A 27223-nucleotide genomic window follows, 5' to 3' on the forward strand; every position below is an offset into this window, starting at 1 on the left:
TCACAAAGGGAATATTTATATTTGGAGCTCTGCAGATGGTAGATGTTCTGGAAATGTTCATTGGCCATCACTGAACTGAAAGACCAGACAAGGTACTCCTTTCTCCAGGTCCCAGTTTCTTCAACTGTACATCCCTACTCAGGAACACTGAAGCCTTGCCTCTCTGGCTAAGTGGGAAAAACAAAGTTAGTGTAGGGGTAATTGAAACAGTCGTTTAAAAAATGCTTCATGTCCACTTGATTGTTTACGAAGACACAGAGTAATATGAATTTGGGGAACGAAGAAGGTTGGGCAGAATGTAGTTGGAAATGCTTTTAATCAAATATTTTAAATGACAATAGCACGTTTTAAAGCAAACGGGCCCTTCAAAGGCGTGCTCTTTCCCCTTATGTAATTTACTTGGTAAAAGGATCCCAATAAACTAGCAGAGCCATACAGCCATGACATACACCACTGTGATCCAATCTATATTTGACACAAAAAAGTCCACTTTATGTTATTGTGACAAAATGCCAGGTTAAAAAATACTGTGTACAGTATGATCCCAATTTCATAAAATAGCATTTATACCCATCTATCTATACGGGCATCATTTTGAGAATGGATACTTACTGCCTCATGCTGTGGGAAAGTGTGAACTTATTTTCTGTTTATTCTCCTCACAATATTTTTTTAACTAAATAAAAGCATTTCCATTGGTGGAGGAGGAACAGGGTCCTGCCTGCTAGGGCAAGGCTCCTGAAAGTTGAGAAGGGACCCCGGGGAGTGAGACGGCAGGTGAAGGGGATCCTGGCCTCCCCCTCCGAACCGCGGGAGGCTCCACCCGCAGGCTCAGGCCGGGGAGGCGGGGCGGGAAGCGGAGACGGCGGGGCGGGGCTGGCGTCTGCCCAGGTTGCTGCGCCGCCCGCCGTGCCCGGGAAGGCGGGCGCACCGGCCTGGAAGGCCGCAGGGAGAAGCCAGTTCGCGGCCATGGGGGCTCCGGGAGCGGTGCTGGTGATGGGCGTCAGCGGTTCGGGGAAGTACGTCCCGAGGGCCGGGGGCGGGCGGGCTCAGAGGAGAAGGAGGCGCGGGCGCAGCGGAGGCCCGACCCATTGCCATTCCGGGGACAGGAGGGCCCTGGTTAGTTCCCCCGCTTTCTGTTGCAGATGAGAAAACTGAGGCCGAGAGCATCTGGTCCCTCACCCCGCGCTCCAACCTGCTCGCCCCGGGGCGCCTAGCCCGGGAGCACATCAGATACTCCGGTTTTCCAATGAAAGCGCTTTGTAAAGAGGAGCCTACTGGGGTGCAAATAAAGTAAAAGGTTCCAGTCGCGCCCTGGAGAAGCTCGGGCGGTCACAAGTGGCCTCGTCAGAACACAGTGGAAAGGTGCAAGGGCCAACGCACAGGGGCAATCCTTGTCCTGGCCTCCTACCGACCTTTGTCGGGCCAAGCAGGGCAGCAGCTCCCTCCTGCGAGGTCGTGGACGTTTGTGATTAAATTTTAGAAAGGGAATTTAACCTTCCGGTCTATTCTCCCGTTTTTTTGACCATTGTTTACCAGCTTAAATTGGGAAAATTCAGTGTTAATAGTGAGGGTGACCCCGGGGGTCTGTGAGGAAGAGAAACACTAATGGAAGAGCCACGGGGCTTGGTTCTGCTCCTGCCTGGCTGTGTGTGGGCTGGGACAATTCATGTACTCCGTCTTGGATCCATATAAATCACACTTCACCAGCCATGGAGTTCTGCTGGGAGGGTTAGTGATGGTGAGTGTGAACCATGTGATTTATATGGTTATATTCATGCATTCTGTAAATATTTATTGAGCTCAATCTTTATTCTGTGTCACTGATGTATACTGAGTAGGACAAACAAAAGCCCTGCTTTTTCTTTTCCTTCACTCTCCTTCCTGCCAGTCTTTACACCCAAATCTGGTTAGCTCTTCCTTGAGATTATGAATGGTGGCTGGCATGTGCATTCCTGGCTAACTTACCTTGGTCTTGAGTGTGATTTCTGTTATGCACAGCTCTGGCTTCACCAGCCATGGAGTTCTGCTGGGAGGGTCAGTCCGCAACATGTGAGTGAACAGACTAGAGAAGCCCCTTCACCTGGCCTCTTCAATCCTTTCGTTAAATCCGGGAGCAGGTCTCTGCTGGGTACAGATGTGTTTTTAACACCTCCCTGATACTTTTTTAGAAAAAAGGGAGGTGACCCTTGGTAGGTAACAGTATCCAGCTAGAATTTAATTGCAGTGCTTTGTTTTCATTACATACCCCTTTTTGGTCACCTTCTATTTAAGACAACTGATGGTGGCTTCCTGTGTAAAGGAAAGAAGACATTTCCTTCTTTGACAAGTTTGTTTAATTTTAAGAAGTGAAGCAATTAAAAATATCCACGTAAAAAGTTACAGAGTTGGTTTACAAAACAGGAGAGAGGGCATGATGAAATGGTAGGAGGATACAGGAAGTTGAATGATGGGCATTTGGGCAACATTTCAGAAACTGAGAGCAAGAAGGGGCTTCATTTATCATGAATTATCTGTCAGCCTCTAGCCATGACCCCTGGTGCTAGGCTGTAGTGAGCCTCAAAACGGCTCAGACCATGTACAGGGGGCTGACCATTATATGCTGGGAACTAGTAGGTGCTCCGGAAATACTGAGTGAAATGAGTAGTGAATACATAAATGTAGCTCAGTCCCCTTGTTTTGCAGGTGAGAAAACAGGTTTAGAGAAAAGATGACTTGCATAGGAACACAGTCATTTAGTGGCAGGAAGGCGACTGTGGCTAGTTCTCTGGTTTGAGACCCAGGCCCTTTGCACTCAGTGTGTTGCCTCTTAGGGCAGGAACAGACTGTAATTCTCCGTGGCCTTAATTTGATAAGTGTGTCCCTTTTAACCCCTGAGCAATGTTTTAATGCTTCTATGAGCTCCTTGAAGCTTGTGTGGGTTCTGGGAGGCTACATCTGCCTCAGACCCCTCCTTCTAATATCCTCAGTAGAATCTTATCACATTATTCATTTAGTATTTTTTTTTTTCAAAAAATAAGCATCTTTAGAGTGGGCCAAAAACTTCAGTTTCATATCTTATATATTGCTTTTGGGGAGAAAAATTAGTGGTGACTGGAAAATTATTTCCCTGAAGTTCCTGGAGAAAACTAAAGCCGTTCTCTAGACTCCAGAGTCAAGACCATCAGCCTCCCTGCTTTCAGTAGTGTGCAGGTATTGGTGTGTAATAGTGGTGCGGCAGCAGTCTCTTTCCAAGGGCATCCCAGGATGGAGGGAGGCACCACGCAGGTTGGGAAAGGCTGTCATCTGAACATCTGTGTCTTCTCTACAGATCCACCGTGGGTGCCCTGCTGGCCTCTGAGGTAAGCTGTTCTGATGCCTCCCAATTGCAAGTGCCATTGTGTCCTCTCATTCTCTTCCTCGTCCCCGGCCTTTCTTCTGGTCTCACCACAGACACCACTTAGCTTGTGAAACCCAGTGGAGCATTTTCATTTTTTCTCCTTGGTGATTACAAATACCGATCAAAGAAAAACCAATCAGAGGAGTTATGGCTGCCAGGTGAGTGGGGCCAGTGAAGCGGCATTACAAACCTCCGCCTTCCTGCCCTTAGTGGTTATCCTCAGGCTGCTGCTCGGGAAGAGAGAGGTGGGGTTTTTCTACACCTGCCCTTAGTATTAGTAACGCCATGGTGGCTGTCACATATACCCTTTCACTTTGTTGTTAAAGCTAGGATGGAAATTCTATGATGCAGATGACTATCACCCGGAGGAAAATCGAATGAAGATGGCAAAAGGGATACCGCTGAATGACCAGGTAACGTTCACTGTCTATTTCCAACACAAGTATTCCAGCTGGGAGAAGCAGGGTGGGATCTCTGAGCGCTTGGTACAGTCGGGTTCCTGCATGAGATAACTCATATACACGCTCCAAACACCAGGCGCACAGTGGGTCCTCTGTGTATGTCAGCTTTGGCCCTCAACTTTTCTCTGAATTTAGCCTCAGGCACAATGCTGTCCTCTGCTCTAGCTTGGGCAGAACCTGCCAGGACACTTTGTTGTGGAATTTTAATCTGCAGCATGTAATCCCAGCAGAGGCTCCCTGTGCTTCATACATATGGGAGTTCATCCTCTCTTCGCAGGTCCTGTCAGCCTGCCGTCCTCACCAGTCTCTGGCATCCACCCCAAAGCCACAGTAATCTTTGCCAGTTCAGACCTGGCTCTTTGGAAGTTTCCCATCAGTCCTAGGGTCAGGAACAAACACCTGAACTCCTAAATGTGCATGGTCAGGCTGGTACTAAATGTACACGTGGTAGCCACATGTGCTGGTGGTCCCCAATCCAGACAGTGCAGAAAGAACATTCCCATCACAGCAGAAAGCACTACTTGCCCCAGGCTCTTTGGGTGCCATGTACCTCTGCCCTATCACCACTGGATCCACCCTGGCCACTTTTAGTCGCTTCTTCACAGTAGGCTGCTCCCCTGCCAGGAATGCACTTCCTCCCCATCTTCTCAGTTAACCCACTCATGCTTCACGCCTCATGGACACTCTCCCTGACCTACTTACATAAAGCCTCCCTTCATAGACTCTCATACCACCACATCCCTTATTGCACTTGTCACAGCTGCAACTTGGCATCTGATGGTGTGAGAATTTGATTAATATTGATCTCTGCAACTAGATATTACCTCCAAAGGGGCAGGCAGGGACTGGCCATTTCTGTTAACCGTTGTGTAACCAGGGCCTGACAGTCAATGTCAGAAAATATTTGTGGCACATTATAGCGAAGGAATGGGTGGATGAATAGCTCCTCATTCTTGATGCACCACCAAGGCCATTTCCCAGAGAGTCTCGCACAAACCAGAGTTACAAGCAGTGGATTTGTCAGCATAACCAGCTGTAGCCCAGGAGAGACTAGAAGGGCAGGGTCATGGGCCAGGTCCACAAAGCAGCTAAGATCCGGGGTCCCAGTCAGGCCCATGTGCCGAGTGTCCAAAGGGCAGGAACAGAACAGTACTGGCCAAGACCAGCACAGCTGTTCTCACTTTTGGTGACCTTGGCTCACCCCCAGTAGCTCACTCTCTTCCCTTTGTCCTGTCTTGAAGGATTAGTCACTAAATCATTACTAGATCCAATTCTAGAATGCTCTGAGTGTACACCGAGTGTGTATCTGGGAGTGCAGCTTCAGTCTGCAAGGGTTCAAGCCTTGAACCGTCAAAATTAAGCTTGCAACATTTGAACTCTGAAGATAGGAGGAGGCAACCATAAAAGAGATACAGAGTAATAACTCAAACATAATAATGCTGTTATGCTAGAGATAAGAGACATACTATACATGACCTGGCTCCACCACTAGGCTTGTGTGACCTTTGCCAAATGACTTAGTCTCTCTGTGCCTCACTTTCCTCCTGTGAAGTAGGTGTGGTAACAGGACCTATTTCATTGGGTTCTTAAGAGGGAGAATTAAATGAGAGAATACAAAAATGTGCATAGAGGAGTGCCCAAAGCATGCAGTAAATATCAATTCTTATTGTTGCTAATAACACATCTATATATACATGTCTGTGACATACCATTGCTATAGAGTATGTAAAATGTTACTGTACCAGTGTTATTCTTCTCTTTGGTAAGTATGAATAAAAGTTAAAGAACAAACAACCCAAATAGACAGATTTTAATATGGCATTTAAACATCCTTCCACTTGCTCACAAGTGAGGCTTGTTTAGTGGGCAGCATGGATGGTGGGAGGGGGTGTAGCATTCCAAAGTGGAACTTACTGGACAGAAGAAAAGGTTATCTGTTACTGGAAGAAACACGGTTAGTGACTAAATATATTCAGGAGAAATAGTGCAAGTTAGCCAGACTTCAGAGAGAAGAAAAGCAGCACGAGAAGGAGGTAGAAAGGTAGATATTTCTTATGAGAGCCCAGCGAGTCTAAGAATGAAGGTGTGGGTCCCAGGTGGGGTGGCACCCATGCCCCTCTGGCCACCCCAGCAGCCAGTCCTACCTCCTGATACTGTGATGCAGATCAAGTAGAGAGTCTGAAGGAAGGCATATGGGTCCCACCTGGGAAGAGTCCCAGGAGGGCTTGTGGAGGTTCTTGTGCTCAAGAGGCCAAAGTTTGAAAAGAAAGAACGTGAGATGAATATGTCAAGGGCTCCTGAGTCTTCAAATGTAAATTAATTAAAATAAGATGTAAACTCTAGTCCCTGGATACACTACCACATGTCAGGTGTTCAATAGCCACATGTGCTGGTGGTCCCCAATCCAGACAGTGCAGAAAGAACATTCCCATCACAGCAGAAAGCTCTACTGGCCAGCGCTGGTCTAGAAAGGCCGGCCCTCCAGGCTGTGATATGATGTTAATAGCGTGATGAGGATGATGATGCTGATAACAGAGGACTTACAAGCTGCCAGTCAGTCAGTGTCCCCAGTGTCCCCAGTGTGCCAGACCAATGCTGTCCTGGCAGCCTGCAGGGACATTTGAACTGGCTTCAATTTCAATGTCTGTTACACAGTTTTTTGATAAAAATTGTCCTACTTATAAATGTGATACTTGCCTTGTATAAAACATTTTGAAAGTACTGAAAAAAAATTTCATGAACATGACCCTTGGTGTCATCTTCCATAGTGAATTTTGGAGTTGCCTTCCTTCCTTCCCTTTTTTTTTTTTTTTTTGGTATTAATTTTTTTAAATGGATTCATTCTTCTACTGTCTCAAGTTCACTTCTGAACCAGGTAAATCCAGTCCCTCATCCTTGCTGCTACCCTCCTGCTCTTTTCTGCCCCTCGCCTCGCCTCCCCTAGTAGTGCTGGGCTTCAAGAAGACACTTCACTTTTCCAGATGATTCCGTCAGATCACTGAAATCATAGCCCCAAGAATCTTTGTCGTCATGATGTTCTGATTTAACTCTTGGGAGAACATTCACTGTGCCTATCGCCTCTAAGCTCTGGGCTGGGGCTGGAGGTACACCATCCCCCACACCAATCCTTGCACACAGGGACTATCAGGGATGAGATGACCTTGAACATCAGATCCAGCAGGCAGAGGTGCTCATTTGGGCTATGTTGTTTCCCCCTGTCTTTCCCCTAAGACTCTTTGTGTTTGACTTTCATAATTTATCGTATCACCCATAGTAACTATTCACAGGTCAGTAAATTTGTTGTTCTCCTTTTTGTCCCAATTGCTGCTGCTTTTACAGAGGAGATCTGGATCACTCTCTTTCTTCACAAACATATGAATGAAAAAGTCCTCCCTAACACCCTTACAATAAAGTCCAAGCTTCCTGACAGGTCATTCAAGTCCTTGACCATTTAGTCCTGCTCTACTGAACCTTCCATTAGAGAGACTATTATAGAAAATAAAGCAAAGAGGTAAAAAAAGAAAAAGATCATCTAAACAGTGTTATCCTTTCATCCCCCATTAGTCCATGAACATGGTAGAAAAGCACCAGAGGAATACAAGAAAGGAAGTTAGAAAGATGCAGAGTTCAGATGGGACCTTAGAAGTTAAACTCAGAGTGATCATGTGTAGAGTATGAACAAAAAGCACCCAGACGTGTCTGAGTCACCCTTAGTGCACAATAAACATTTGTAAATGGATGAAGGGAGTTGTAAATCCAAATTTGTGCTTGAATTGGCACCTTGTCCCCATGGGCAATATTCTATCAAAAAATGCTGCACAGCTCAGTAAGTCCAGCTACTTATTCCTGCTACCTACAGTCTTTGACATCCTTCTTTCCCCCCCTTGCCATGAGCCCAGAGAACACTATTGCAGTGGTACTTTCAAGTTGCATAAATAAACTTTCAAGTCCAACTTTTTTCTCCTCACAGACTTCCCCAGATCATCTGGGTTTTTAGTATGATGTCTCAGAAACCTTGCCAGTAATAAACATTAGGCATATACACTTCTTTTCCAAGGACATGGTTCTCCCCAAAAGCATGATGTTTGTGATTTGCAAATCTGGAGCTGGAAAGCCTCATATTCTTGTTACTTTATTTACAAGTAAACACACTATTCCACTGAATGCACCAGACAAGTGCTAACATAAACAGATGTTTTATTTATTAAATACACTTGAACTACAATATGTGTACACTGTAGTAGTTTTAATTTGAGCAATGATTTCTGTAAATTATGTAGTTACTGTTACTTAGAATATCATTTGTGTAAGTGGTGTGGTGGTTGTCGTTTGATCTCTATCTTGTGGGGATTTTGTAATTTGTATTGAACTCCTAAGTGGTCTCTGGTTGAATAGTGTGTACATGAAGGTAAAACCAAAAGAAGAAAAATCTGTGATCAATAAAACTTCCTGGACCCTCAGCCCTATACTAGCCCAATTTGTTTGATATGAAAAGGAAATGCTATGTATAATCCTCCTCTGCCTTCTGAGAAGGGTGGGTCCTAGTAATTGGTGGGTGGTTTGCCTTGGGGAATGGCTTTTCACTTACTGAAGACTGAATTACTCTGAATAAAAAATGTGGAAAGCAAAGCCTGAGCCCAGGAGAGATATCCAGGAGCCAAAGGTGGTCCCCAGAGCTGGAGAACTCGAAAGGCTCCTGATGGAAAGATCAAGGGGTGAGTTGCAGGGGAAACCAAGGGCTTAACCAATGTCAAAAGAAGAAAAGAAAGTCTCAGCTGCCAGGATTAAAGTGGCAAGATTTAATTAAACCTAAATAACCTTCTCCTCCAGGTTTTGGAACTGCATAAACAGGAGGGTGAGGGCTGAGGTGTTGGATGCCCTTTGCAGAGATGGGAGATGAGGCTGTAAGCCTGTGTGAAGCATTGAGCTGCACCTGGGGGTCTTGTATAGTGTCTTTAAGTGAAGGATGCCTTTGAGTGGGGATTACAAATATTTCTATGCACTGGATTCAAGAAACAGCAAAGAATCTAGCTTTCTCTCTTAGGTCATGGGTGAAAAAATGTCATTCTTGGGAACCACAGAGCTTACTATACTAATCCACAGTATATGGCAGAGACCAGGCTGAAAAATTACTAAAAAACTGGCCTAGAATCGATGAAACTACTTATGGAAATGTTTCCAAAACTCAGCACTTCCACAAGGGAAAGTATCTGAAGATAAGCCTGCAATTAAAGTACAAATCATACAGGGAAATGAACCACTAGGAAAATCAGTAAAAGCACAAATGGAAGAGGCTGCACTATAAGAAATAGACATAACAGAATCAAATAGAAGCCAGGAACAATAAAATTTGAAAAAGAATGAAAAATACTAGAAGTGAAACAATAGATAGATTAAACCACTTAAACACAGCTAAAGAGAGAACTAGGAAAGTAGAAGGATAAGGATTAGGGAAAGAACTAAAGAATTAGAAAATAGTCAAGAAAAATTAAGGGACTTGTATGAGAAAGTGAGAAGTCTCACAACTAAAAGGAAGCCAAGGAGAATAGAGTAAGTGGGGAAAGACAATATTCAGAGATAGTAACTGTTTTCTAGGGCATTAGTCCTCAGACTAAATATGCAAAATGAATCTTAAACAGGATGAACAGTAAAACTGCAAATCATCAAAGACAAACAGGTTTTTTTTCCTACCTAAAGCTACCAAAGAGAAAATACATAGTCTACAGTTTTGCCCAATATATCAAGAGAGATTTCTCAACAGTGGAGGCCCAAAGACACTAAAGTAAGTATTCAAACTGTTGAGGGAATATAGCTGTCAACCAGGAGTTTTCTACCAATTGGAATTTTATTTACAAGTAAGAACAAAGTAATGACATTTACTGACATACACAAAGATGGAAGGGAGAAATGTTAATCTAGTAGAAGAATTTAAAACCCCTCTCTTGAAAATGGATACATCAAGCAGATGAAAGAAATTCATAAGTAAATAGATGTGAATAAATATATCAAGCTTGACATAAACATGAATAAAAAAATAATGTGGCTTGAGAATCAAAAGTGTCCAAAGATGTCCATATGTGTAGTCTCTTCCTCTTAGATACTGCATTACCAACACAGAATCAATAGAACCTGAATTTAACATAATGCTTATTAAAGAAATTGAATCTGTAGTCAGAGATCACCCCTTGAAAAGGCCCCAGGCTCAGACGGTTTTTCAGATGAGGTTTAGTCAACTGGGACTGCTCTAACAAAATACCATATGCTAGGGGACTTAAACAACAGACACATATTTCTCACAGTTCTGGAGGGTGGAAATCCAAGATCAGGATGCCAGCATGGTTGTGTTCTTGGTGAGACCTCTTCCTGGCTTGCAGATGTGGAGTGCGTAGGAGACAGGAGAGAGACAGTATGAATTAGGTTTCTGGTCTCTTCTTATAAGGGCACCTAAACCCATTGTAATGTTTCTGTGCCTAACTGCCTGGTGACTTGACCTCTCAGCCTGGGTGTGGCCCTCAAAACCACTAAGATGTCTCAAACATGATTAACTGTTTCTGTGCAAACAATACCTAGAAAAGTCACATTGTGTTTGCTTTAATTTCAGGATAGGATCCCATGGCTCTGCAACTTGCATGACATTTTACTAAGGTAAGAGCATCAGGCACTGGAATAAAGAAAATCCATTAGAAAGTACAGGAAAAACATGCTCTTCAAATCGCAACTGAGTGGTAAGACTGAAAATAAAGGATCCCAGAAGTGGAATGCACTTTCCTCAGGTACCCAACGATGATTTTAATCAGCCATAGATGTGTAGGTTAGTTGGGTTCTAGAGATGAACCTGGACAGCTCCACAGTTAGTAGCTGGGAATCTTGGAAAGTCACTTGGCTTCCATAAGCCTCTTCATCTGAAAATGGGGATAAGTATAGTTCCTACCCACAGACTATTGTAAGAAATTAGTGAGATGAGGCATGGATGGCCCATATAATGGTATCTAATATGTAGTACGTGTTCCAAAATGGTAATCGATGCCACCACTGTTACAGCCATATCTTAGTCATCACTATTTCTTCCCTGTTTTGAGCTGTGGCAACCAGGAGGACCTGGGGTCATTTGTAAATCAATAGATCACTGGCCACCAGAACTGGCATCCCAAATTGTTCTACTCTATAGCATGCCTCCGTGTAAAAGAGGTCCCCTCCACCAATCAGTGGGCCTGACCCCTGGGAATCTTGGTTGGGACATGGAGGATAAAGAAAAGGTGGGGATTGGGTTATATATCTTGCTTTCAAAGATGACATTATATTTATAAATCTAAAATCATCTGAGTCATATGAAATTAGAATATACTTAAAATAAAAAATTCAGTCTACTTTTTCCACACTGCACTGACATGTCTGGCAATCCTATGTTTGCATGGGCTTATGGTTTTTATTTAGGGGCTTAGGGTTTCAGGGTTTAAGAACTATCCACCTGGGTCTCCAACATGAATGGATGTATCGGAAGTCAGATATACTGACCTGTGATGGAAGCAGAAGTGCAGATCCTCAGGAGAGCAGAGATGAGACCTCCAGACCCAGAATAAGTTAAGTGCTCACCCATTGCCCTTGGAAAGAGCCAGAAGGCTCAAGTACATGTTTGTTGATGACACACCCACTGGGTCTTTCCAGTCTGCAGTGGCTATACATTAAAGGCAGCCCCCTTCACAGTTCTCAGTTTGAACTGAACGTTCTACTAAGTCCTGCCCATCTTGCCTCAGGACGGGGGCACACAGTGACTGGGTGGAAGCAGGAGCTCACGCTCATGCTTTCTTGGACCATTTGGTTTCCCTTCGTGGTGCCTTGTTACTCTGCCTCTGTTTTTGGCTCAGGTATTTTTCTTAGCACATCCCTGGGAATGTCTAATGTCCTCATGGTGCCCACACAGGGCCTGTTGCTCCCTTTTCTCCTGCGCTAACTCTACTCTGATAACTTCCCCCGACTCTTCCAGAGTACTGTAGAGTAGCAATGGGGAGAAGCCAGTCTGAAATTCAGATCACTGAACACCTGTGGACAACCTGAGCCCAACTGTGTGAGGGTGTAGGCAGCCACATCCTACACCCTTGGAGCAGACATTTCCAGAGCATTCCTGTGACCTGGGCACCTTGGCAACTTCCTCACGACAGTACTATGGCAGGAACTCTGAGGAGCCCCATTTAACAGAAAAGAACTGATGCTCAGAGAGGTACATACTCTGCCCAAGATAGCCCAGTTCACTAGTGGAAGATCTTGACCTCAAAGCCAGGACTACCTGATACTTGAGCACAATTTTGTAATGCCTGTTGCTGGCAGAGGACTGGTGTACTCAGCCTAGGATTAACACCAATTATTTAATTTATTTTTTTGAAGTTCATATAGCAGGGTATTTTTTTGTTTTTTATATTTTTTATACTAAGATATCATTGATAGACAATCTTATGAAGGTTTCACTGAGCAACATTGTAGTTACTTCATTCACCCATATTATCAAGTCTCCCCCACATACCTCATTACCGTCACTGTCCATCAGATTAATAAAATGCTATAGAGTCACTACTTGTCTCCTCTGTGCTATACTGCCTTCCCCATGCCTCCCTTACATTATGTATGCTAATCATACTACTACTTAATCCCCTTCTCCCACCCTTCCCACCCTTCTTCCCCACCCCATTTCCCTTTGGTAACTCCTACTCCCTTCTTGGAGTCTGTGAGTCTGTTTCTGTTTTTGTTCCTTGTTCCTTCAGTTTTTTGCTTTGTTATACTCCACAAATGAGGGAACTCACTTGGTACTTGTCTTTCTCCTCCTGGCTTATTTCACTGATCATAAAACCCTCTAGCCCCATTCATGTTGCAAAAGGTAGGATTTGTTTTCTTATGGCTGAATAATGTTCCATTGTGTATATGTACATCTTCTTTATCCATCCATCTACTGATGGACACTTAGGTTGATTCCATTTCTTGGCTATTGTAAATAGTGCTATGATAAACATACAGGTGCACGTGTCTTTTTAAATCTGTGATCTTGTTTTCTTCAGGAAAATTCCTAGGAGTGGAATTCCCAGCTCAAATGGTATTTTTATTTTTAGTTTTTTGAGGAACCTCTGTATTGCTTTCCACAATGGTTAAACTAATTTACATTCCCACTAGCAGTGTAGGAGTGTTCCCCTATCTCTGCATCCTCACCAGCATGTTATTCTTTGTCTTTTGGATGGTGGCCATCCTAACTAGTGTGAGGTGATATCTCACTGTGGTTTTAATTTGCATTTCCCTGATGATTAGTGATGTGGAGCATCTTTTCATGTGCCTGTTGGCCATCTGAATTTCTTCACTGGAAAAGTGTCTGTTCATATTCTCTGCCCATTTTTTAATTGGGTTATTTGCTTTTTGGGTGTTGAGGCATGTGAGTTCTTTATGTATTTTGGATGTTAACCCCTTATTGGATATGTCGTTGATGAATATATTCTCACAAACTGTAGGATGCCATTTTGTTCTGTTGATGATGTCCTTTGCTGTACAGAAGCTTCTTAGTTTGATGTAGTCCCTTGTGTTCCTATTTTTGCTTTTGTTTCCCTTGCTTGTGAACATGTGTTCAGGAAAAACTTGGTCATGTTTATATTCAGGAGATGTTTGCCTATGTTGTCTTCTAAGAGTTTTATGGTTTCATGACTTACATTCAGGTCTTTGATCCATTTTGAGTTTACTTTTGTGTATGGAGTTAGACAGTAATCCAGTTTCATTCTCTTACATGTAGCTGTCCAGTTTTGCCAACACTAGTTGTTGAAGAGGCTGTTATTTCCCCATTGTATAGCCATGGCCCCTTTATCATATATTAATTGGTCATATATGTGTGGGTTTATATCTGGACTCTGTTTTGTTCCACTGATCTATGGGTCTGTTCTTGTTACCCAAGTGTCTTCATTACTGTGACTTGGTAGTAGAGCCTGAAGTGGGGGAGCATAATCCTCCCAGCTTTATTCTTCTTTCTCAGGATTGCTGTGGCTATTCGGGGTCTTCTCTGGTTCTATATGAATTTTAGAACTATTTGTTCCAGTTTCTTGAAGAATGCTGTTGGTATTTTGATAGGGATTACATTGAATCTGTAGATTGCTTTAGGCAGGATAGCCATTTTGACTATTAATTTTCCTATCCATGAGCATGGGATGTATTTCCATTTATTGGTGTTTTCTTTAATTTCTCTCATGTGTCTTGCAGTTTTGAAGTTACACATCTTCCACCTCCTTGGTTAGGTTTATTCCCAGGTATTTTATTCTTTCTTATGCAATTGTAAATGGAATTGTTTTCCTGATTTCTCTTTCTGCTTGTTCATTATTAGTATATAAGAATGCAACAGATTTCTATATATTAATTTTGTATCCTGCTACTTTACTGAATTCAGTTATTAGTTCTAGTAGTTTTGGAGTGGATTCTTTAGGGTGTTTTTTGTACAGTATCGTGTCCTCTGCAAACACTGTTTAACATCTTCCTTATCAATCTGGATGCCTTTTATTTATTTCTATTGTCTTATTGCCATGGCTAGGACCTCCAGAATTACGTTGAATAAAAGTGGGGAGAGTGGGCATCCTTGTCTTCTTACCGATCTTAAAGGAAAAGCTTTCAGCTTCTCACTGTTAAGTATAATGTTGGCTGTGGGTTTGTCATATATGGTCTTTATTATGTTGAGGTACTTGCCCTCTATACCCATTTTGTCGAGAGTTTTTATCATGAATGTATGTTGAATTTTATTAAATGCTTTTCCAGCAACTATTGAGATGACCGTGTGATTTTGTCCTTTTGTTGATATACTGGATGATGTTAATGGATTGTAGAATACCATCCTTGCATCCCTGGGATAAATCCTACTTGATCATGATGGATAATCTTTTTGATGTATTTTTGAATTTGGTTTGCTAACATTTTGTTGAGTATTTTTCCATCTATATTTATCAGGGATATTGGTCCGTAATTTTCTTTTTTTTGTGGTGTCTTTTTCTGGTTTTGGTATTAGAGTGATGCTGACCTCATAGAATGAGTTGGAAGTATTCCCTCCTCTCCTACTTTTTAGAAAACTTTAAGGAGGATGGGTTTTAGATCTTCTCAAAATGTTTGATAAAATTCAGTGGTGAAGCCAGCTTGTTCCGGAGTTTTGTTCTTAAGTAGTTTTTGATTACCAATTCATTTTCATTGCTGGTATTTGGTCTGTTCACATTTTCTGTTTCTTCTTAGGTCAGTCTTGGAAGGTTATATTTTTCTAGCAAGTTGCCCATTTCTTTTAGGTTATCCAATTTGTTAGCATATAATTTTTTACAGTATTCTCTAATAATTAAAAAAATTTTTTTATTAAGGTATGATTGATATACACTTATGAAGGTTTCACATGAAAAAACAATGTGGTTACTACATTTACCCATATTATCAAGTCCCCACCCATACCCTAATGCAGTCACTGTCCATCAGTGCATCAAGATGCAACAGATCCACTATGTGCCTTCTCTGCTATGCTGTTCTCCCTGTGATTCCCCCACACCATGTGTACTAACCATAATACCCCTCAATCCCCTTCTCCCTCCCTCCCCACCTGCCCTCCCACACCTTTGGTAACTTCGCCTTTGGTAACCACTAGTTCATTCTTGGAGTCTTGGAGTCTGCTGCTATTTTGTTCCTTCAGTTTTGCTTCACTAATATACTCCACAAATGAGGGAAATCATCTAGCATTTGTCCTTCTCCACCTGGCTTATTTCACTGAGCATAATGTCCTCCAGCTCCATCCATGTTGTTGCAAATGGTAGGATTTGTTTCTTTCTTATGGCTGAATAGTATTCCATTGTGTATATGTACCACATCTTCTTTATCCATTCATCTGCTGATGGACACATAGGTTGCTTCCATATCTTGGCTATTCTAAAAAGTGCTGCGATAAACACAGGGGTGCATATGTCTTTTTGAATCTGAGAAGTTGTATTCTTTGGGTATATTCCAAGGAGTGGGTTTCCCAGGTCAAATGGGATTTCTATTTTTAGTTTTTTGAGAAACCTCCATATTGCTTTTCACAATGGTCGAACTAGCCTACACTCCCACCAGCAGTGTAGGAGGGTTCCCCTTTCTCCACATCCTTGCCAGTATTTGTTGTTAGTCTTTTCGATGCTGCCATCCTTACTGGTGTGAGGTGATATCTCACTGTGGTTTTAATTTGCATTTCCCTGATGATTAGTGATGTGAAGCATCTTTTCATGTGTCTGCTGGCCATCTGAATTTCTTCTTTGGAGAACTATCTCTTCATATCCTCTGCCCATTTGTTAATCGGGTTATTTGCTTTTTGGGTGTTGAGATGTGTAAGTTATTTATATATTTTGGATGTTAACCCCTTGTCAGATATGTAATTTACTAATATATTCTCCCATACTGTAGGATGCCTTTTTGTTCTGTTAATGGTGTCCTTTGCTGTACAGAAACTTTTTAGTTTGATGTAGTCCCATGAGTTCATTTTTGCTTTTGTTTCCGTTGCTCAAGGAGATCCATTCAGGAAGAAGTTGCTCATGCTTATATTCAGGAGATGTTTGCCTGTGTTGTCTTCTAAGAGTTTTATGGTTTCATGACTTACATTCAGGTCTTTGATCCATTTTGAGTTTACTTTTGTGTATGGAGTTAGACAGTAATCCAGTTTCATTCTCTTACATGTAGCTGTCCAGTTTTGCCAAAACTAGTTGTTGAAGAGGCTGTTATTTCCCCATTGTATAGCCATGGCCCCTTTATCATATATTAATTGGCCATATATGTGTGAGTTTATATCTGGACTTTGTTTTGTTCCACTGATCTATGGGTCTGTTCTTGTATACCAAAGTGTCTTCATTACTGTGGCTTTGTAGTAGAACTTGAAGTGGGGGAGCATAATTCCCTGTGCTTTATTCTTTCTTCTCAGGATTGCTTTGGCTATTCAAGGTCTTTTGTGGTTCCATATGAATTTTTTTAAAATTTTTATTTATTTATTTATTATTATTTATTTTGTTATCAGTAGTCTACAATTACATGAGGAACATTATGTTTACTAGACTCCCCCCTTCACTGTCCATATGAATTTTAGGATGATTTTCTCTAGTTTGTTGAAGAATGCTGTTGGTATTTTGATAAGAATTGCATTGAATCTGTAGATTGCTTTAGGCAGGATGGCCATTTTGACAATATTAATTCTTCCTATTCATGAGCATGGGATGTGTTTCCATTTATTACTATCTTCTTTAATTTCTCTCATGAGTGTCTTGTAGTTTTCAGAGTATAGGTCTTTCACTTCCTTGGTTAGGTTTATTCCTAGGAATTTTATTCTTTTTGATGCAACTGTGAATGGAATTGTTTTCCTGATTTTTCTCTCTGCTCTTCATTGTTAGTGTGTAGGAATGCCACAGACCACAGATTTCTGTATGTATTAATTTTGTATCCTGCAACTTTGCTGAATTCGGATATTAGATCTAGTAGTTTTGGAGTAGATTCTTTAGGGTGTTTTATGTACAGTATCATGTCATCTGCAACTGGGACAGTTTAACTTCTTCCTTGCCAGTCTGAATGCCTTTTATTTCTTTGTGTTGTCTGATTGCCGTGGCTAGGACCTGCAGTACTATGTTGAATAGAAGTGGGGAAAGTGGGCATCCTTGTCTTGTTCCCGATTTTAAAGGAAAAGCTTTCAGCTTCTCGCTGTTAAGTATAATGTTGGCTATGGGTTTGTCATATATGGCCTTTATTATGTTGAGGTACTTGCCCTCTATACCCATTTTGTTGAGAGTTTTTATCATGAATAGGTGTTGAATTTTGTCAAATGCTTTGTCAGCATCTATGGAGATGATCATGTGGTTTTTGTCCTTTTTGTTGATGTGGTGGATGATGTTGATGGATTTTCGAATGTTGTACCATCCTTGCAGTCCTGGAATAAATCCTACTTGATCATGATGGATGATCTTTTTGATGTATTTTTGAATTCAGTTTGCTAATATTTTGTGGAGTATTTTTACATCTATGTTCACCAGGGATATTGGTCTGTAATTTTCTTTTTTTTGTGGTGTCTTTGCCTGGTTTGGGTATTAAAAGTGATGCTGGCCTCATAGAATGAGTTTGGAAGTATTCCCTCCTCTTCTATTTTCTGGAAAACTTTAAGGAGAATGGGTATTAGGTTTTTGCTAAATGTTTGATAAAATTCAGTGGTGAAGCCATCTGGTCCCAGGATTTTGTTTTTAGGTAGTTTTTTGATTACCAGTTCAATTTTGTTGCTGGTAATTGGTCTGTTCAGATTTTCTGTTTCTTCCTTGGTCAGCCTTGGAAGGTTGTATTTTTCTAGAAAGTTGTCCATTTCTTCTAGATTATCCAGTTTGTTAATATATAATTTTTCATAGTATTCTCTAGTAATTCTTTGTATTTCTGTGGTGTCCATAGTGATTTTTCCTTTCTCATTTCTGATTCTGTTTATGTGTGTAGACTCTTTTTCTCTTAATAAGTCTGGCTAGGGGTTTATCTGTTTTGTTTATTTTCTCGAAGAACCAGCTCCTGCTTTCATTGATTCTATTGTTTTATTCCTCTCAATTTTATTTATTTCTGCTCTTATCTTTATTATGCTCTTATCTCCTTCTACTGACTTAGGGCCTCATTTGTTCTTTTTCTAGTTTCATTAATTGTGAGTTTCAACTGCTCATTTGGGATTGTTCTTCTTTCTTGAGGTTGGGCTGTATTGCTATATACTTTCCTCTCAGAACTGCCTTTGCTGTGTCCCATAGATTTTGGACTATTTAGTTGTAGTTTTCATTTGTGTCCATATATTGCTTGATTTCTCTTTTTATTTGGTCATTGATCCGTTGATTATTTAGGAGCATGTTGTTAAGCCTCCATGTGTCTGTGGGCTTTTTTGTTTTCTTTGCATGATTTATTTCTAGTTTCATACTTTTGTAGTCTAAGAAGTTGGTAGGCACAATTTCAATTCCTCTGAATTTCCTGACTCTCTTTGTTGCCTTGTATATAATATATTCTGGTAAATGTTCCATGTGCACTTGAGAAGAATGTGTATCCTGCTGCTTTTGGGTGGAGTGTTCTGTTAGATGTCTGTTGGGTCCACCTGTCTAATGTGTTGTTCAGTGCCTCTGTCTCACTTATTTCTGTCTCGTTGATCTGTCCTTTGAAGTGAGTGGTGTGTTGGTCTTCTAAATGAATGCATTGCATTCTATTAACCTCTTTAATTCTACTAGTATTTGTTGCATATATTTCTGTGTTCCTATGTTGGAATGGTTTTATCCATTTTTTGGATAATGGTTATATCCTCTTGTTGGACTGACCCCTTTATCATTGTATAATGTCTTCTTTGTTACTTTCTTTGTTTTGAAGTGTATTTTATCTGATACAAGTATTGTCATTTCTGTTTTTTTCCTCCCTATTGTTTGCATGAAATATTTTTTTACATCCATTCACTTTTAGTCTTTGTATGTCTTTGTTTTTGAAGTGAGACTCTTGTAGGCAGCATATAGATGTGTCTTGTTTTTTTATCCATTCTATAACTCTATGTCTTCGGATTGGTGCATTCAGTCCATTTACATTTACAGTTATTACTAATAGATATGTACTTATTGCCATTGCTGGCTTTGTATTTGTGGTTACCAAAGGTTCAAGTGCAGCTTCTTTACTATCTACCAGTCTAACTTAACTCGATTATACTATTATAAACACAACCTAAAGTTTCTTTTTTTTTTAGTCCCTTCTTTTTCTTCCTCCTCTACTCTTTATATGTTAGGTGTCATATTCTGTACTCTTTGTGTGTCCTTGACTTTGTGGATAGCTGATTTAATATTGCATTTGTTTAATAAGTAATTGGGCTACTTCCTTTACTGTGGTTTTATTTTCTCTGGTGAGAGCTATTTACCTTAGGAGCATTTCCATCTATAACAGTCCCTCCAAAATACACTGTAGAGATGGTTTGTGGGTGGTAAATTGTCTCAACTTTTGCTTATCTGGAAACTGTTTAATCCCTGTTTCAAATTTATATAATATTGCTGGGTAGTGTATTGTTGGTTCGGGGCCCTTCTGTTTCATTGCTTTAAATATATCATGCCACTCCCTTCTGGCCTGTAGGGTTTCTGTTGAGAATTCTGATGATAGGCTGATGGGTTTTCCTTTGTATGTGATCTTTTTTCTCTCTCTGGCTGCTTTTAATACTCTGTCCTTGTCCATGATCCTTGCCTTTTTAATTATTACATCTCTTGGTGGTGTCTTCCTTGGGTTCCTTGTGTTGTGAGATCTATGAACTTCCATAGCTTGGGAGACTATTTCCTTTCCCAGACTGGGGAAGTTTTCAGCAATTATTTCCTCAAGGACACTTGGTATCCTTTTCCCTCTCTTCTTTTCTGGTACCTGTATAATGTGAATATTGTTTCCTTTGGATAGGTTGGAGTTCTATTTCTAAAGATCCTTTTTTCTCTCTGTGCCTCAGCTTCTTTGTATTCCTGTTCTCTGAGTTCTATTTTATTTACCATCTCCTCTACTTCTAGTCTGCTTTTAAATCCCTCCATTGTATGGTATCATTTCAGATAGTGTATTTTTCAAAGTTTCTCTTTCTTGAATTCATCCCTGAGATCTTGTATATTTTTCTGCAGCTCTGTTAGCAATGTTTATAACTTTTATTTTGAAATCTTTATCAGGAAAATTGGTGATTTCAGTTTCACAGAGCCGTTTTTCTGGTGTTTGAGGGATTTGGATTGAACAAGGTTCTTCTGCCTTTTCATAATCCTACTGAATAATGTGGAATAACAGCTTTGTGTAGGTGGCACCCTCTAGTGCCCAGCAGCAGCTCTACTCTCCGGAGCTGCCCAGCATCTAGAGCAATGGCAGGGGTTGTAGGCAAGAGGCACCAATGCCTGCCAGAGGAAAGAGCTCTTTCCTGCTTCCCAGCTGCAGTGCCTGCCTCCATAGCCACAGACAGTGAGCCCAGCGCACAGGGAGCAGTGTCTGTGATATGCCCCTGTACTGCTGTAGGTGGGGCTGCCCTCCAGCTGGCCTGGTGCGATGGCAGGGGCAGCAGGTTTGCAAGCAGGCTGCATATCATGGTGGTGGTCCTCAGGGCTGCATTGCCAGCCAGGGGGATGGAGTGCCTGAAGCTCCTGAAAGTTCCCAACCTGCTGGGCTGTGTTCCGCAGTGATTTTCCCACCTGTTCTTTCTCCTGAGCAATAAATTCTGTGTAATCCTTGCCCCTTTAGCAGCCCTCTCACTGTTGGGAGGTCTTTCAAAGCGCCTGCCCCTTTTTTTTTTTTTTAGGAGAGCAAGGTACAGGCTTTTATTTAGAAATAAAGTGAGAGAATAGAGCTCCTGGCTTACACCAGGAGGGGACGAGAGCCCATAGTGATGCGTTATCTAAGGGGTTTTATAGGCAGTTGAAGATTTTTCAAGAACATGAAAAAAACTTAGGGGTGTGGACTTGTATCACCTACCCTGTCCCCAAGGTGGGCTGGGTCATACCATAGTCTGATTGCTAGGGCTGACAGCGGAGTCACGGGTTATGCTGATACCCTTGCAGAACACTCAAACATTCCAGGCCAGTTGCTTCTGGCCTTTTGACCTTTAACTGATCTCACTGAAGATGTCTGTATCTTTACCCTAGAGAATTAGTATGACCTTTACTTTGCATAATGCTTAACAGAGTTTCAGTGGGGATTTCTTTGCCCATTGTTACATTGCTCTCACTGTAAATATTCCGCCCTGTTTTTCCCAGAGGTCCTCACCCTACTCTGACTACACCCACGGTCCCTGTCTCATTCCCCCCTCTACAGATGGAGACCCTAGCTGCTGCTAGGGAAAGGGGGTGATGACCACTCTGGCTGCTTCATGCTGAGAAGGGGCACAGTAAAGGGTGCAGTTAGGTCTCCATCAGTGATCAGTTGAGAGGGCCTTGGAAGATGGGCACTTCTTTTCCAGGCTCCATTTCTATTACTATTTGCAGTTTTGTGGCTTCTAGGCAAGATAGAACAAATTGTGTTATTAGGTTAAATGGTAATATCTGGAGTCGGATTTTCCATTCTGGAAGGACAAACTTGATGAGATTAAGAATGCATGGTTGAATATGAGAACTAGAAATAGTAAAACTTTAATTGAAATGATAGAAGAAAACTAAAACATCTAGAAAATCATAGCCAAATATTTTGAAGAAGCTAGAATTCTGGATCTAGTTTATGTCCCAATAACTAGTATTAGGATTTAGTATGGATAAGGCTGCATTATTGAAATAATACTTTTCTCTACAATCACCCTCATTTTTATTAGAAGTAACCAGATTAATAAAATAATTAACACTTGGCTTTATTATTTGCATAAGTGCAGCAAGAACAGCAATTGATTACATAGGCTCTTTTAAATGTGCTTTGCTGGAACTTTTTGTAAGGAATTTCAGATTGAACTTTTAAAGGCCTCTCGAGGCCAGAAAGCCAAGCCAGACTTGTCGTCAGGTTTTGCCTGCAGTACCTATAGATTTGGGCAAATTCCTCTCTTCTTGAGGTTCCCAAGACATTGCTAAGGTTCCTGCACTGCCAGGAAGTGACCTTCCTTACTCACCTGGTAAGGCTGCTGGGAACCCTGTAAGCAAGGTACCAGGCCAGTTCTTCCAAGGGGCTTTGTTGGCTTTATAAAGTCAACCTTAGTTCCTTAAAGCTGTTCATATCTGAGTTTATGCACATGTCTCTCAGGTATGACATTCCAGTCAAAGCCTTGGTAGTATAACCTGTCTTTTTAATTGTCCTCTGACAAGGAAAGCAGGTTCTTATTGAACTTATGCAAATAAACATACTGCCATGAAATAGAAAAATAGTCATTGAGAGTTTTTAAATTCTGGAGGGATCAGGTAGAGAGAAAGATAAGTTTCAATTCTGCTTATAAAGATTAGTCATTTAATAAACTGTTGTCAGCTTAAGAGAAAAAGCTTAAAACACTTTATCAGCAACATTTGAAACAAAAAGCCACAAAAATCATCTTCCTTAGTTTACTTAATCCTATGTAACCAATACCTGTTCTGCTGAAATCTAGTTCTTTACTAGTTTAGGAGTAACAAAACAGTGACTATAAATGACAAAAAACTTACAAATGACAATGGTTAAAGATCTGATGAGAGCTTACTGTAAGACAGTTGACATAAGTAAATTTGGATATTTCTGTAACACAAAACATTCAGTAACAAATTTTAGCATCATTCCCTTTGACAGTGCTTTCCAGGTAATTAAGCAGGTAATTATATATCAGATAAATAAGCCAAATTAGCCAAATACTTTCTCCAATGAGAAAAAATTCCTCTGACATGTTCCAGGGGCCCTCTGGAAAATATCAAGAGTTAACTAGAGGTAAAAGCACCTTTTTGCATTTGATTTTTTTTTTTTTTTGGCACTTGCTTAAATAGAATTATACATTGCCATGAAGCAGTACTTATCCATTTAACCAGAATGACAACAAAATACCGCAAAGGCAAATAAAGAAGGTTACACAGTTGTTAGCAAAGTTTAGCTTTTAGTCCTTTTAATATTAAGATCTCATTTTCTTAAATACTCTGACAACTCACTGAGACTTTAAGCATGAGAAACTGCTTTGATAAAACAATTAGAGAACCCTTTGCAATCTTTCAATATTAAGAGCAGACTAACAGTTAAGAAAACTGTCTTTTTAACTGAAAACAAAATTCTAATTTTGCTGTGTCTTTGATACCGACTTATTTGCTTTAATTTTATATAGCATGACCATATTAAATTCTTCCACAAACTTTCTACAACCTTCTTTTTACATTTAGATTTCTCCCTATAAATAAACAGCTGTACTTTAGAACAAAGATACTTTATCAAAAGACACATTCTTTTGCATGCAGATGTTTTCCTTATTACTTTAAGTAGTTTTAATTAGAACTTAAAACCATTAGGTACCTTAACTTTTAGTGAACAGTGAGAAGCAGGCTATTATAAGCTGTTACACTAGCATTCTTTGGATTGACAAATATATGAACATTTCATAATTTCTGTAACCATGAGCTTTACAGCACAATCTCTCACTAAACACAAAGTATATCTTCTTAACTTAGCAAAACTTTAAGGTTTTCACAAAGATTCTCAGGCTGTAGGTAGGTATACACACTGTAACACACAATTATTAAGCTGTTCACTTGCCACACTTATTTAGTTCACTCATTCCTAATAACTATGCTAGATTACTTACAAAACCTTTACTGAATATTAGACAAAGTCAAGCCTCTAAGCATTTTATTCTTGAAAGATTTAGCAGATAGTATCAACTTGAATGACTTTAGGTAAACTTAGGCAGCTGATAACCATACAGACATGTCCGTTTCAGTTCAACTTAAATTAGCATTAATGCTTAATATTTTCTATTAGAATTTTCTGGAAATTTTAGAATGCCCAATTTCCACAAGCACCTGTCTTTAAATCAATTTTATTAATACCATCCGGAGGTAGAAAAATCTTTCATTTACACACTTAGACACACAAACATACAGATTGAGACATAATGACTAGAGTTGGCAACACTTTTCATAAAAGAACATATACACAGACGGATGAACTGATACTGAGATTTGAGTTACTGATATCCAATTGCCTTTCCTTTTAGCTTATTTGACTAAAAAGTATCTCAGTTTTCAAGAATACACTCTACAGGTGAGCAGTTTATATAACTGGGTTAAGGTTTAGATGGCCCCAGACTAACAGGGCCGATGAAGGCTCTAAACTGATAGGGACTGTGTGTCTCCAGGGGACTGGAAATGAAATGCAAGTACAATTCTAGCACCAGTCATTTAAAGCCAGGCTGTATTGCAGAAGATAAATTTCTTCTGTTTCAGGGAGTCTAGTTTAAAAACCTCCCAATTTTTGAAAATAATGAACCTAATAAGTAGAATAGATTCCCACCAAAATAATTTAGAAAACTAGTTCCATATTGTAGTAGTTCATAGGACTTTTGACTATTTTCTTTCCTTGCATTAAAATAAACTTAGGTGTATAACCTTATTATATTGTATACTTCTCTCAGGGGTCAAGCCTTTCCATTAGAGAGTTTGTATTGAGGCCAGGCTTGTGTGCAGAAACAAAGCACTTTTTAGGGTCTGAGGATCAAAATTGCTCCCAGTTCTTTGGAATGCATGCCAGAGGCGTGTCTGGCTTTAAACTTGAAGAGGAATCTCCCACCTGAAAGAGAGAAAAGCAGGTGCAGGACACCTGGTCGGCCTTTTCTCTGTAAGGGCGTCCCCTTGCCTTGGAGCCTGGGTGACAGTGGTCAGTCAACGTCCTCTGCCAGGCCTACTGGATTTAACCACTCTTTTCCAGCGTGGCCTGTACCTTGCCTTGATTCCCCTCTTGCCTTCCCACTAAGCAAGAGTTGCTTCAGAGCCCTGGATCTAGGGGGAACCTCACCAGTGTGCTCCTACTTTATGCCTCTGGGAGTCCTGATCCAGACCCTAGGTTCTCTGCACAGGCTTTAGCATACTCTGCTCAGGCTTCTACTCCCTCCCTGCTCTGTTTCTCTTCTTTCCACCAGTGAGCTGGGTTGGTGGGCGGGCTTGGGTCCGCTTGAATCACGGCTTTACTACTTTACCCTTTTCTGTGAGACTGTCTTTTCCCCAGATGTAGGCCGTCTGTTGAAATCTTTCTGGTCACTCTTTTAGGATTAGTTGTATTTGCTGTATTTTCATATTATATGTGATTTGGGGAGAATATTTCTGCCTCGCTTCTCACAGCACCATCTTTTTCTGGTCTCCAACACCAACTATTTCAAATGTCTTTATTCTTCAGCACCTCGCCTCACTTTTTTTATTTAAACAGTGATGTGGCCTCCAGACAGCACGTGATTCTAGCCTGTTCAGCTCTGAAAAAAGCGTACAGAGACATCTTAATTCGAGGGAAAGATGGTGCACCTCCCAAGTGTGATGATTCAGTGAAGGAAGAGAATCCGGCTGAGGTGGAACTCCTGGTGGTCCATCTAAGTGGGTCATTTGAGATCATCTCTGGACGCTTACTCAAGAGAACAGGACATTTTATGCCCCCTGAGTTACTGCAGTCCCAGTTTGATACTCTGGAGCCCCCATCAGCTCCAGAAAATTTCATCCAAATCAGTGTTGACAAAAGTCTTTCAGAGATAATTGCTACAATTGTGGAATCTTTAAAATGAAGTGAGAATCATTTCATATCCATGGTCCAGAATAGAATTAGGCATAAATCTCTTATTCCATCACAAATCATGTTCTAGTATCCTTGTTGATTCTGTATTCTAAGTTTTTCTAAGGTGAACAAACCACAGTGTGTTGAGATATGCTTGTTTGAGTGTATTTTAAGGAATTTGGATTACTTTTTCATCAAGGTCTTGAATATTAGGAGAGGAAACTTTAAATGTAAGCTTTAATTGAAGTTTAAATTCCTATGACCTAATCAGATGATCAGAGGAAATTCTTTAAATTGATACTGTAAATCATGACCTTATTTAGAACATTCTTGGCTGTATTTGGACAAATAAATGAAACTTCGCTATCCTTGGCATCCCCTGGAAGTTGGTCTCGGGCAGAAATGGATACAAAATCAACCACCAGTCAGCAAGTCATGTCACACCACATATCTCCTAACCCTCTCTCCCTTGGGTCATTTCAAGATAAATTAAAAGTACACATAGTTCATGGATATAAATAACTGCAAAGGTGGAACTTGAGTGAATGAAGCATGGGCTCAGATCCAGTCTGCATCCTCCCCTTTTACATAGAGATCTCTGTGAAAGCAGGCTGGTGTCAGCCCACCTGCCTTCCTGCTGTGAAAGCCTTTTGTGATGGACACTAGGAAGACAAGGAAGGACTGGCCAAGACATAAAATGAAATCTTCCACTGGGCAGCAATGTGCCAGCAGCAGCTGGGTTGGCCAGGGCTACACAGGAAGTTGGAGACCAGTGCATTCTTGGTGTGCAGCTTACTGGGCACCAGGTAGGGAAGCAGTCAGGCCAGCATGGGCTTGGTTGAGCCCTTCCCCCATAGGGCTTGAGGAAGAAACTTCCTTATCCCTATATCCTAACTAGAGCCACAGGAACCAGCCACTCTGCACAGCCACTGGCTGCCTCTGGCCAGAGAGTTTTGAAAAGTTACCTGTTTTCTTTCCCAAGGGAATGCAGTCTTTTGGGAACTACAAATAGAAAATGAGCATGGGGCACCAGGGAGACAGAAAGAAAGGCCCTTGCAGGTGGAGAGATCTTACCTAAGAAATATGAAGCCTCAGATTTTCCACTCTTCCAGGCTATTTGGGCACCTCCTGCCTGGCTTCAGTTTACACTAACCCTCATTTTCAGGGTCCAGATCCTCAAGTTGTCAGCATACTCTGGCCAGCTGAGTCACCTCCA

General features: G+C 41.1%; 1 protein-coding gene across 8 annotated transcripts; it reads left to right on the forward strand.

The window, feature by feature from the left end:
* The first annotated feature begins 856 nt into the window (after window positions 1-856).
* On the forward strand, window positions 857-26375 carry IDNK (IDNK gluconokinase). 8 transcript variants are annotated; one of them, XM_017678252.3, is made up of 6 exons: window positions 881-1019; window positions 1146-1365; window positions 3311-3341; window positions 3706-3792; window positions 10442-10485; window positions 25672-26375. In XM_017678252.3, the coding sequence occupies exons 4-6, from the start codon at window positions 3757-3759 to the stop codon at window positions 26015-26017; spliced, it is 426 nt and encodes a 141-aa protein (XP_017533741.1). In that variant the 5' UTR covers window positions 881-1019; window positions 1146-1365; window positions 3311-3341; window positions 3706-3756; the 3' UTR covers window positions 26018-26375. The 8 variants fall into 8 exon arrangements, with proteins under 8 accessions (XP_036879436.1, XP_017533741.1, XP_073084811.1 ...); XM_073228710.1 differs by having other exon boundaries at window positions 3710-3792; XM_037023541.2 differs by lacking the exon at window positions 1146-1365 and having other exon boundaries at window positions 857-1019.
* The last annotated feature ends 848 nt before the right edge of the window (window positions 26376-27223 follow it).

The sequence above is a fragment of the Manis javanica genome, chromosome 2 (genome assembly GCF_040802235.1).
Source record: "Manis javanica isolate MJ-LG chromosome 2, MJ_LKY, whole genome shotgun sequence".
In the NCBI taxonomy this organism is placed as follows: Eukaryota; Metazoa; Chordata; class Mammalia; order Pholidota; family Manidae; genus Manis; species Manis javanica.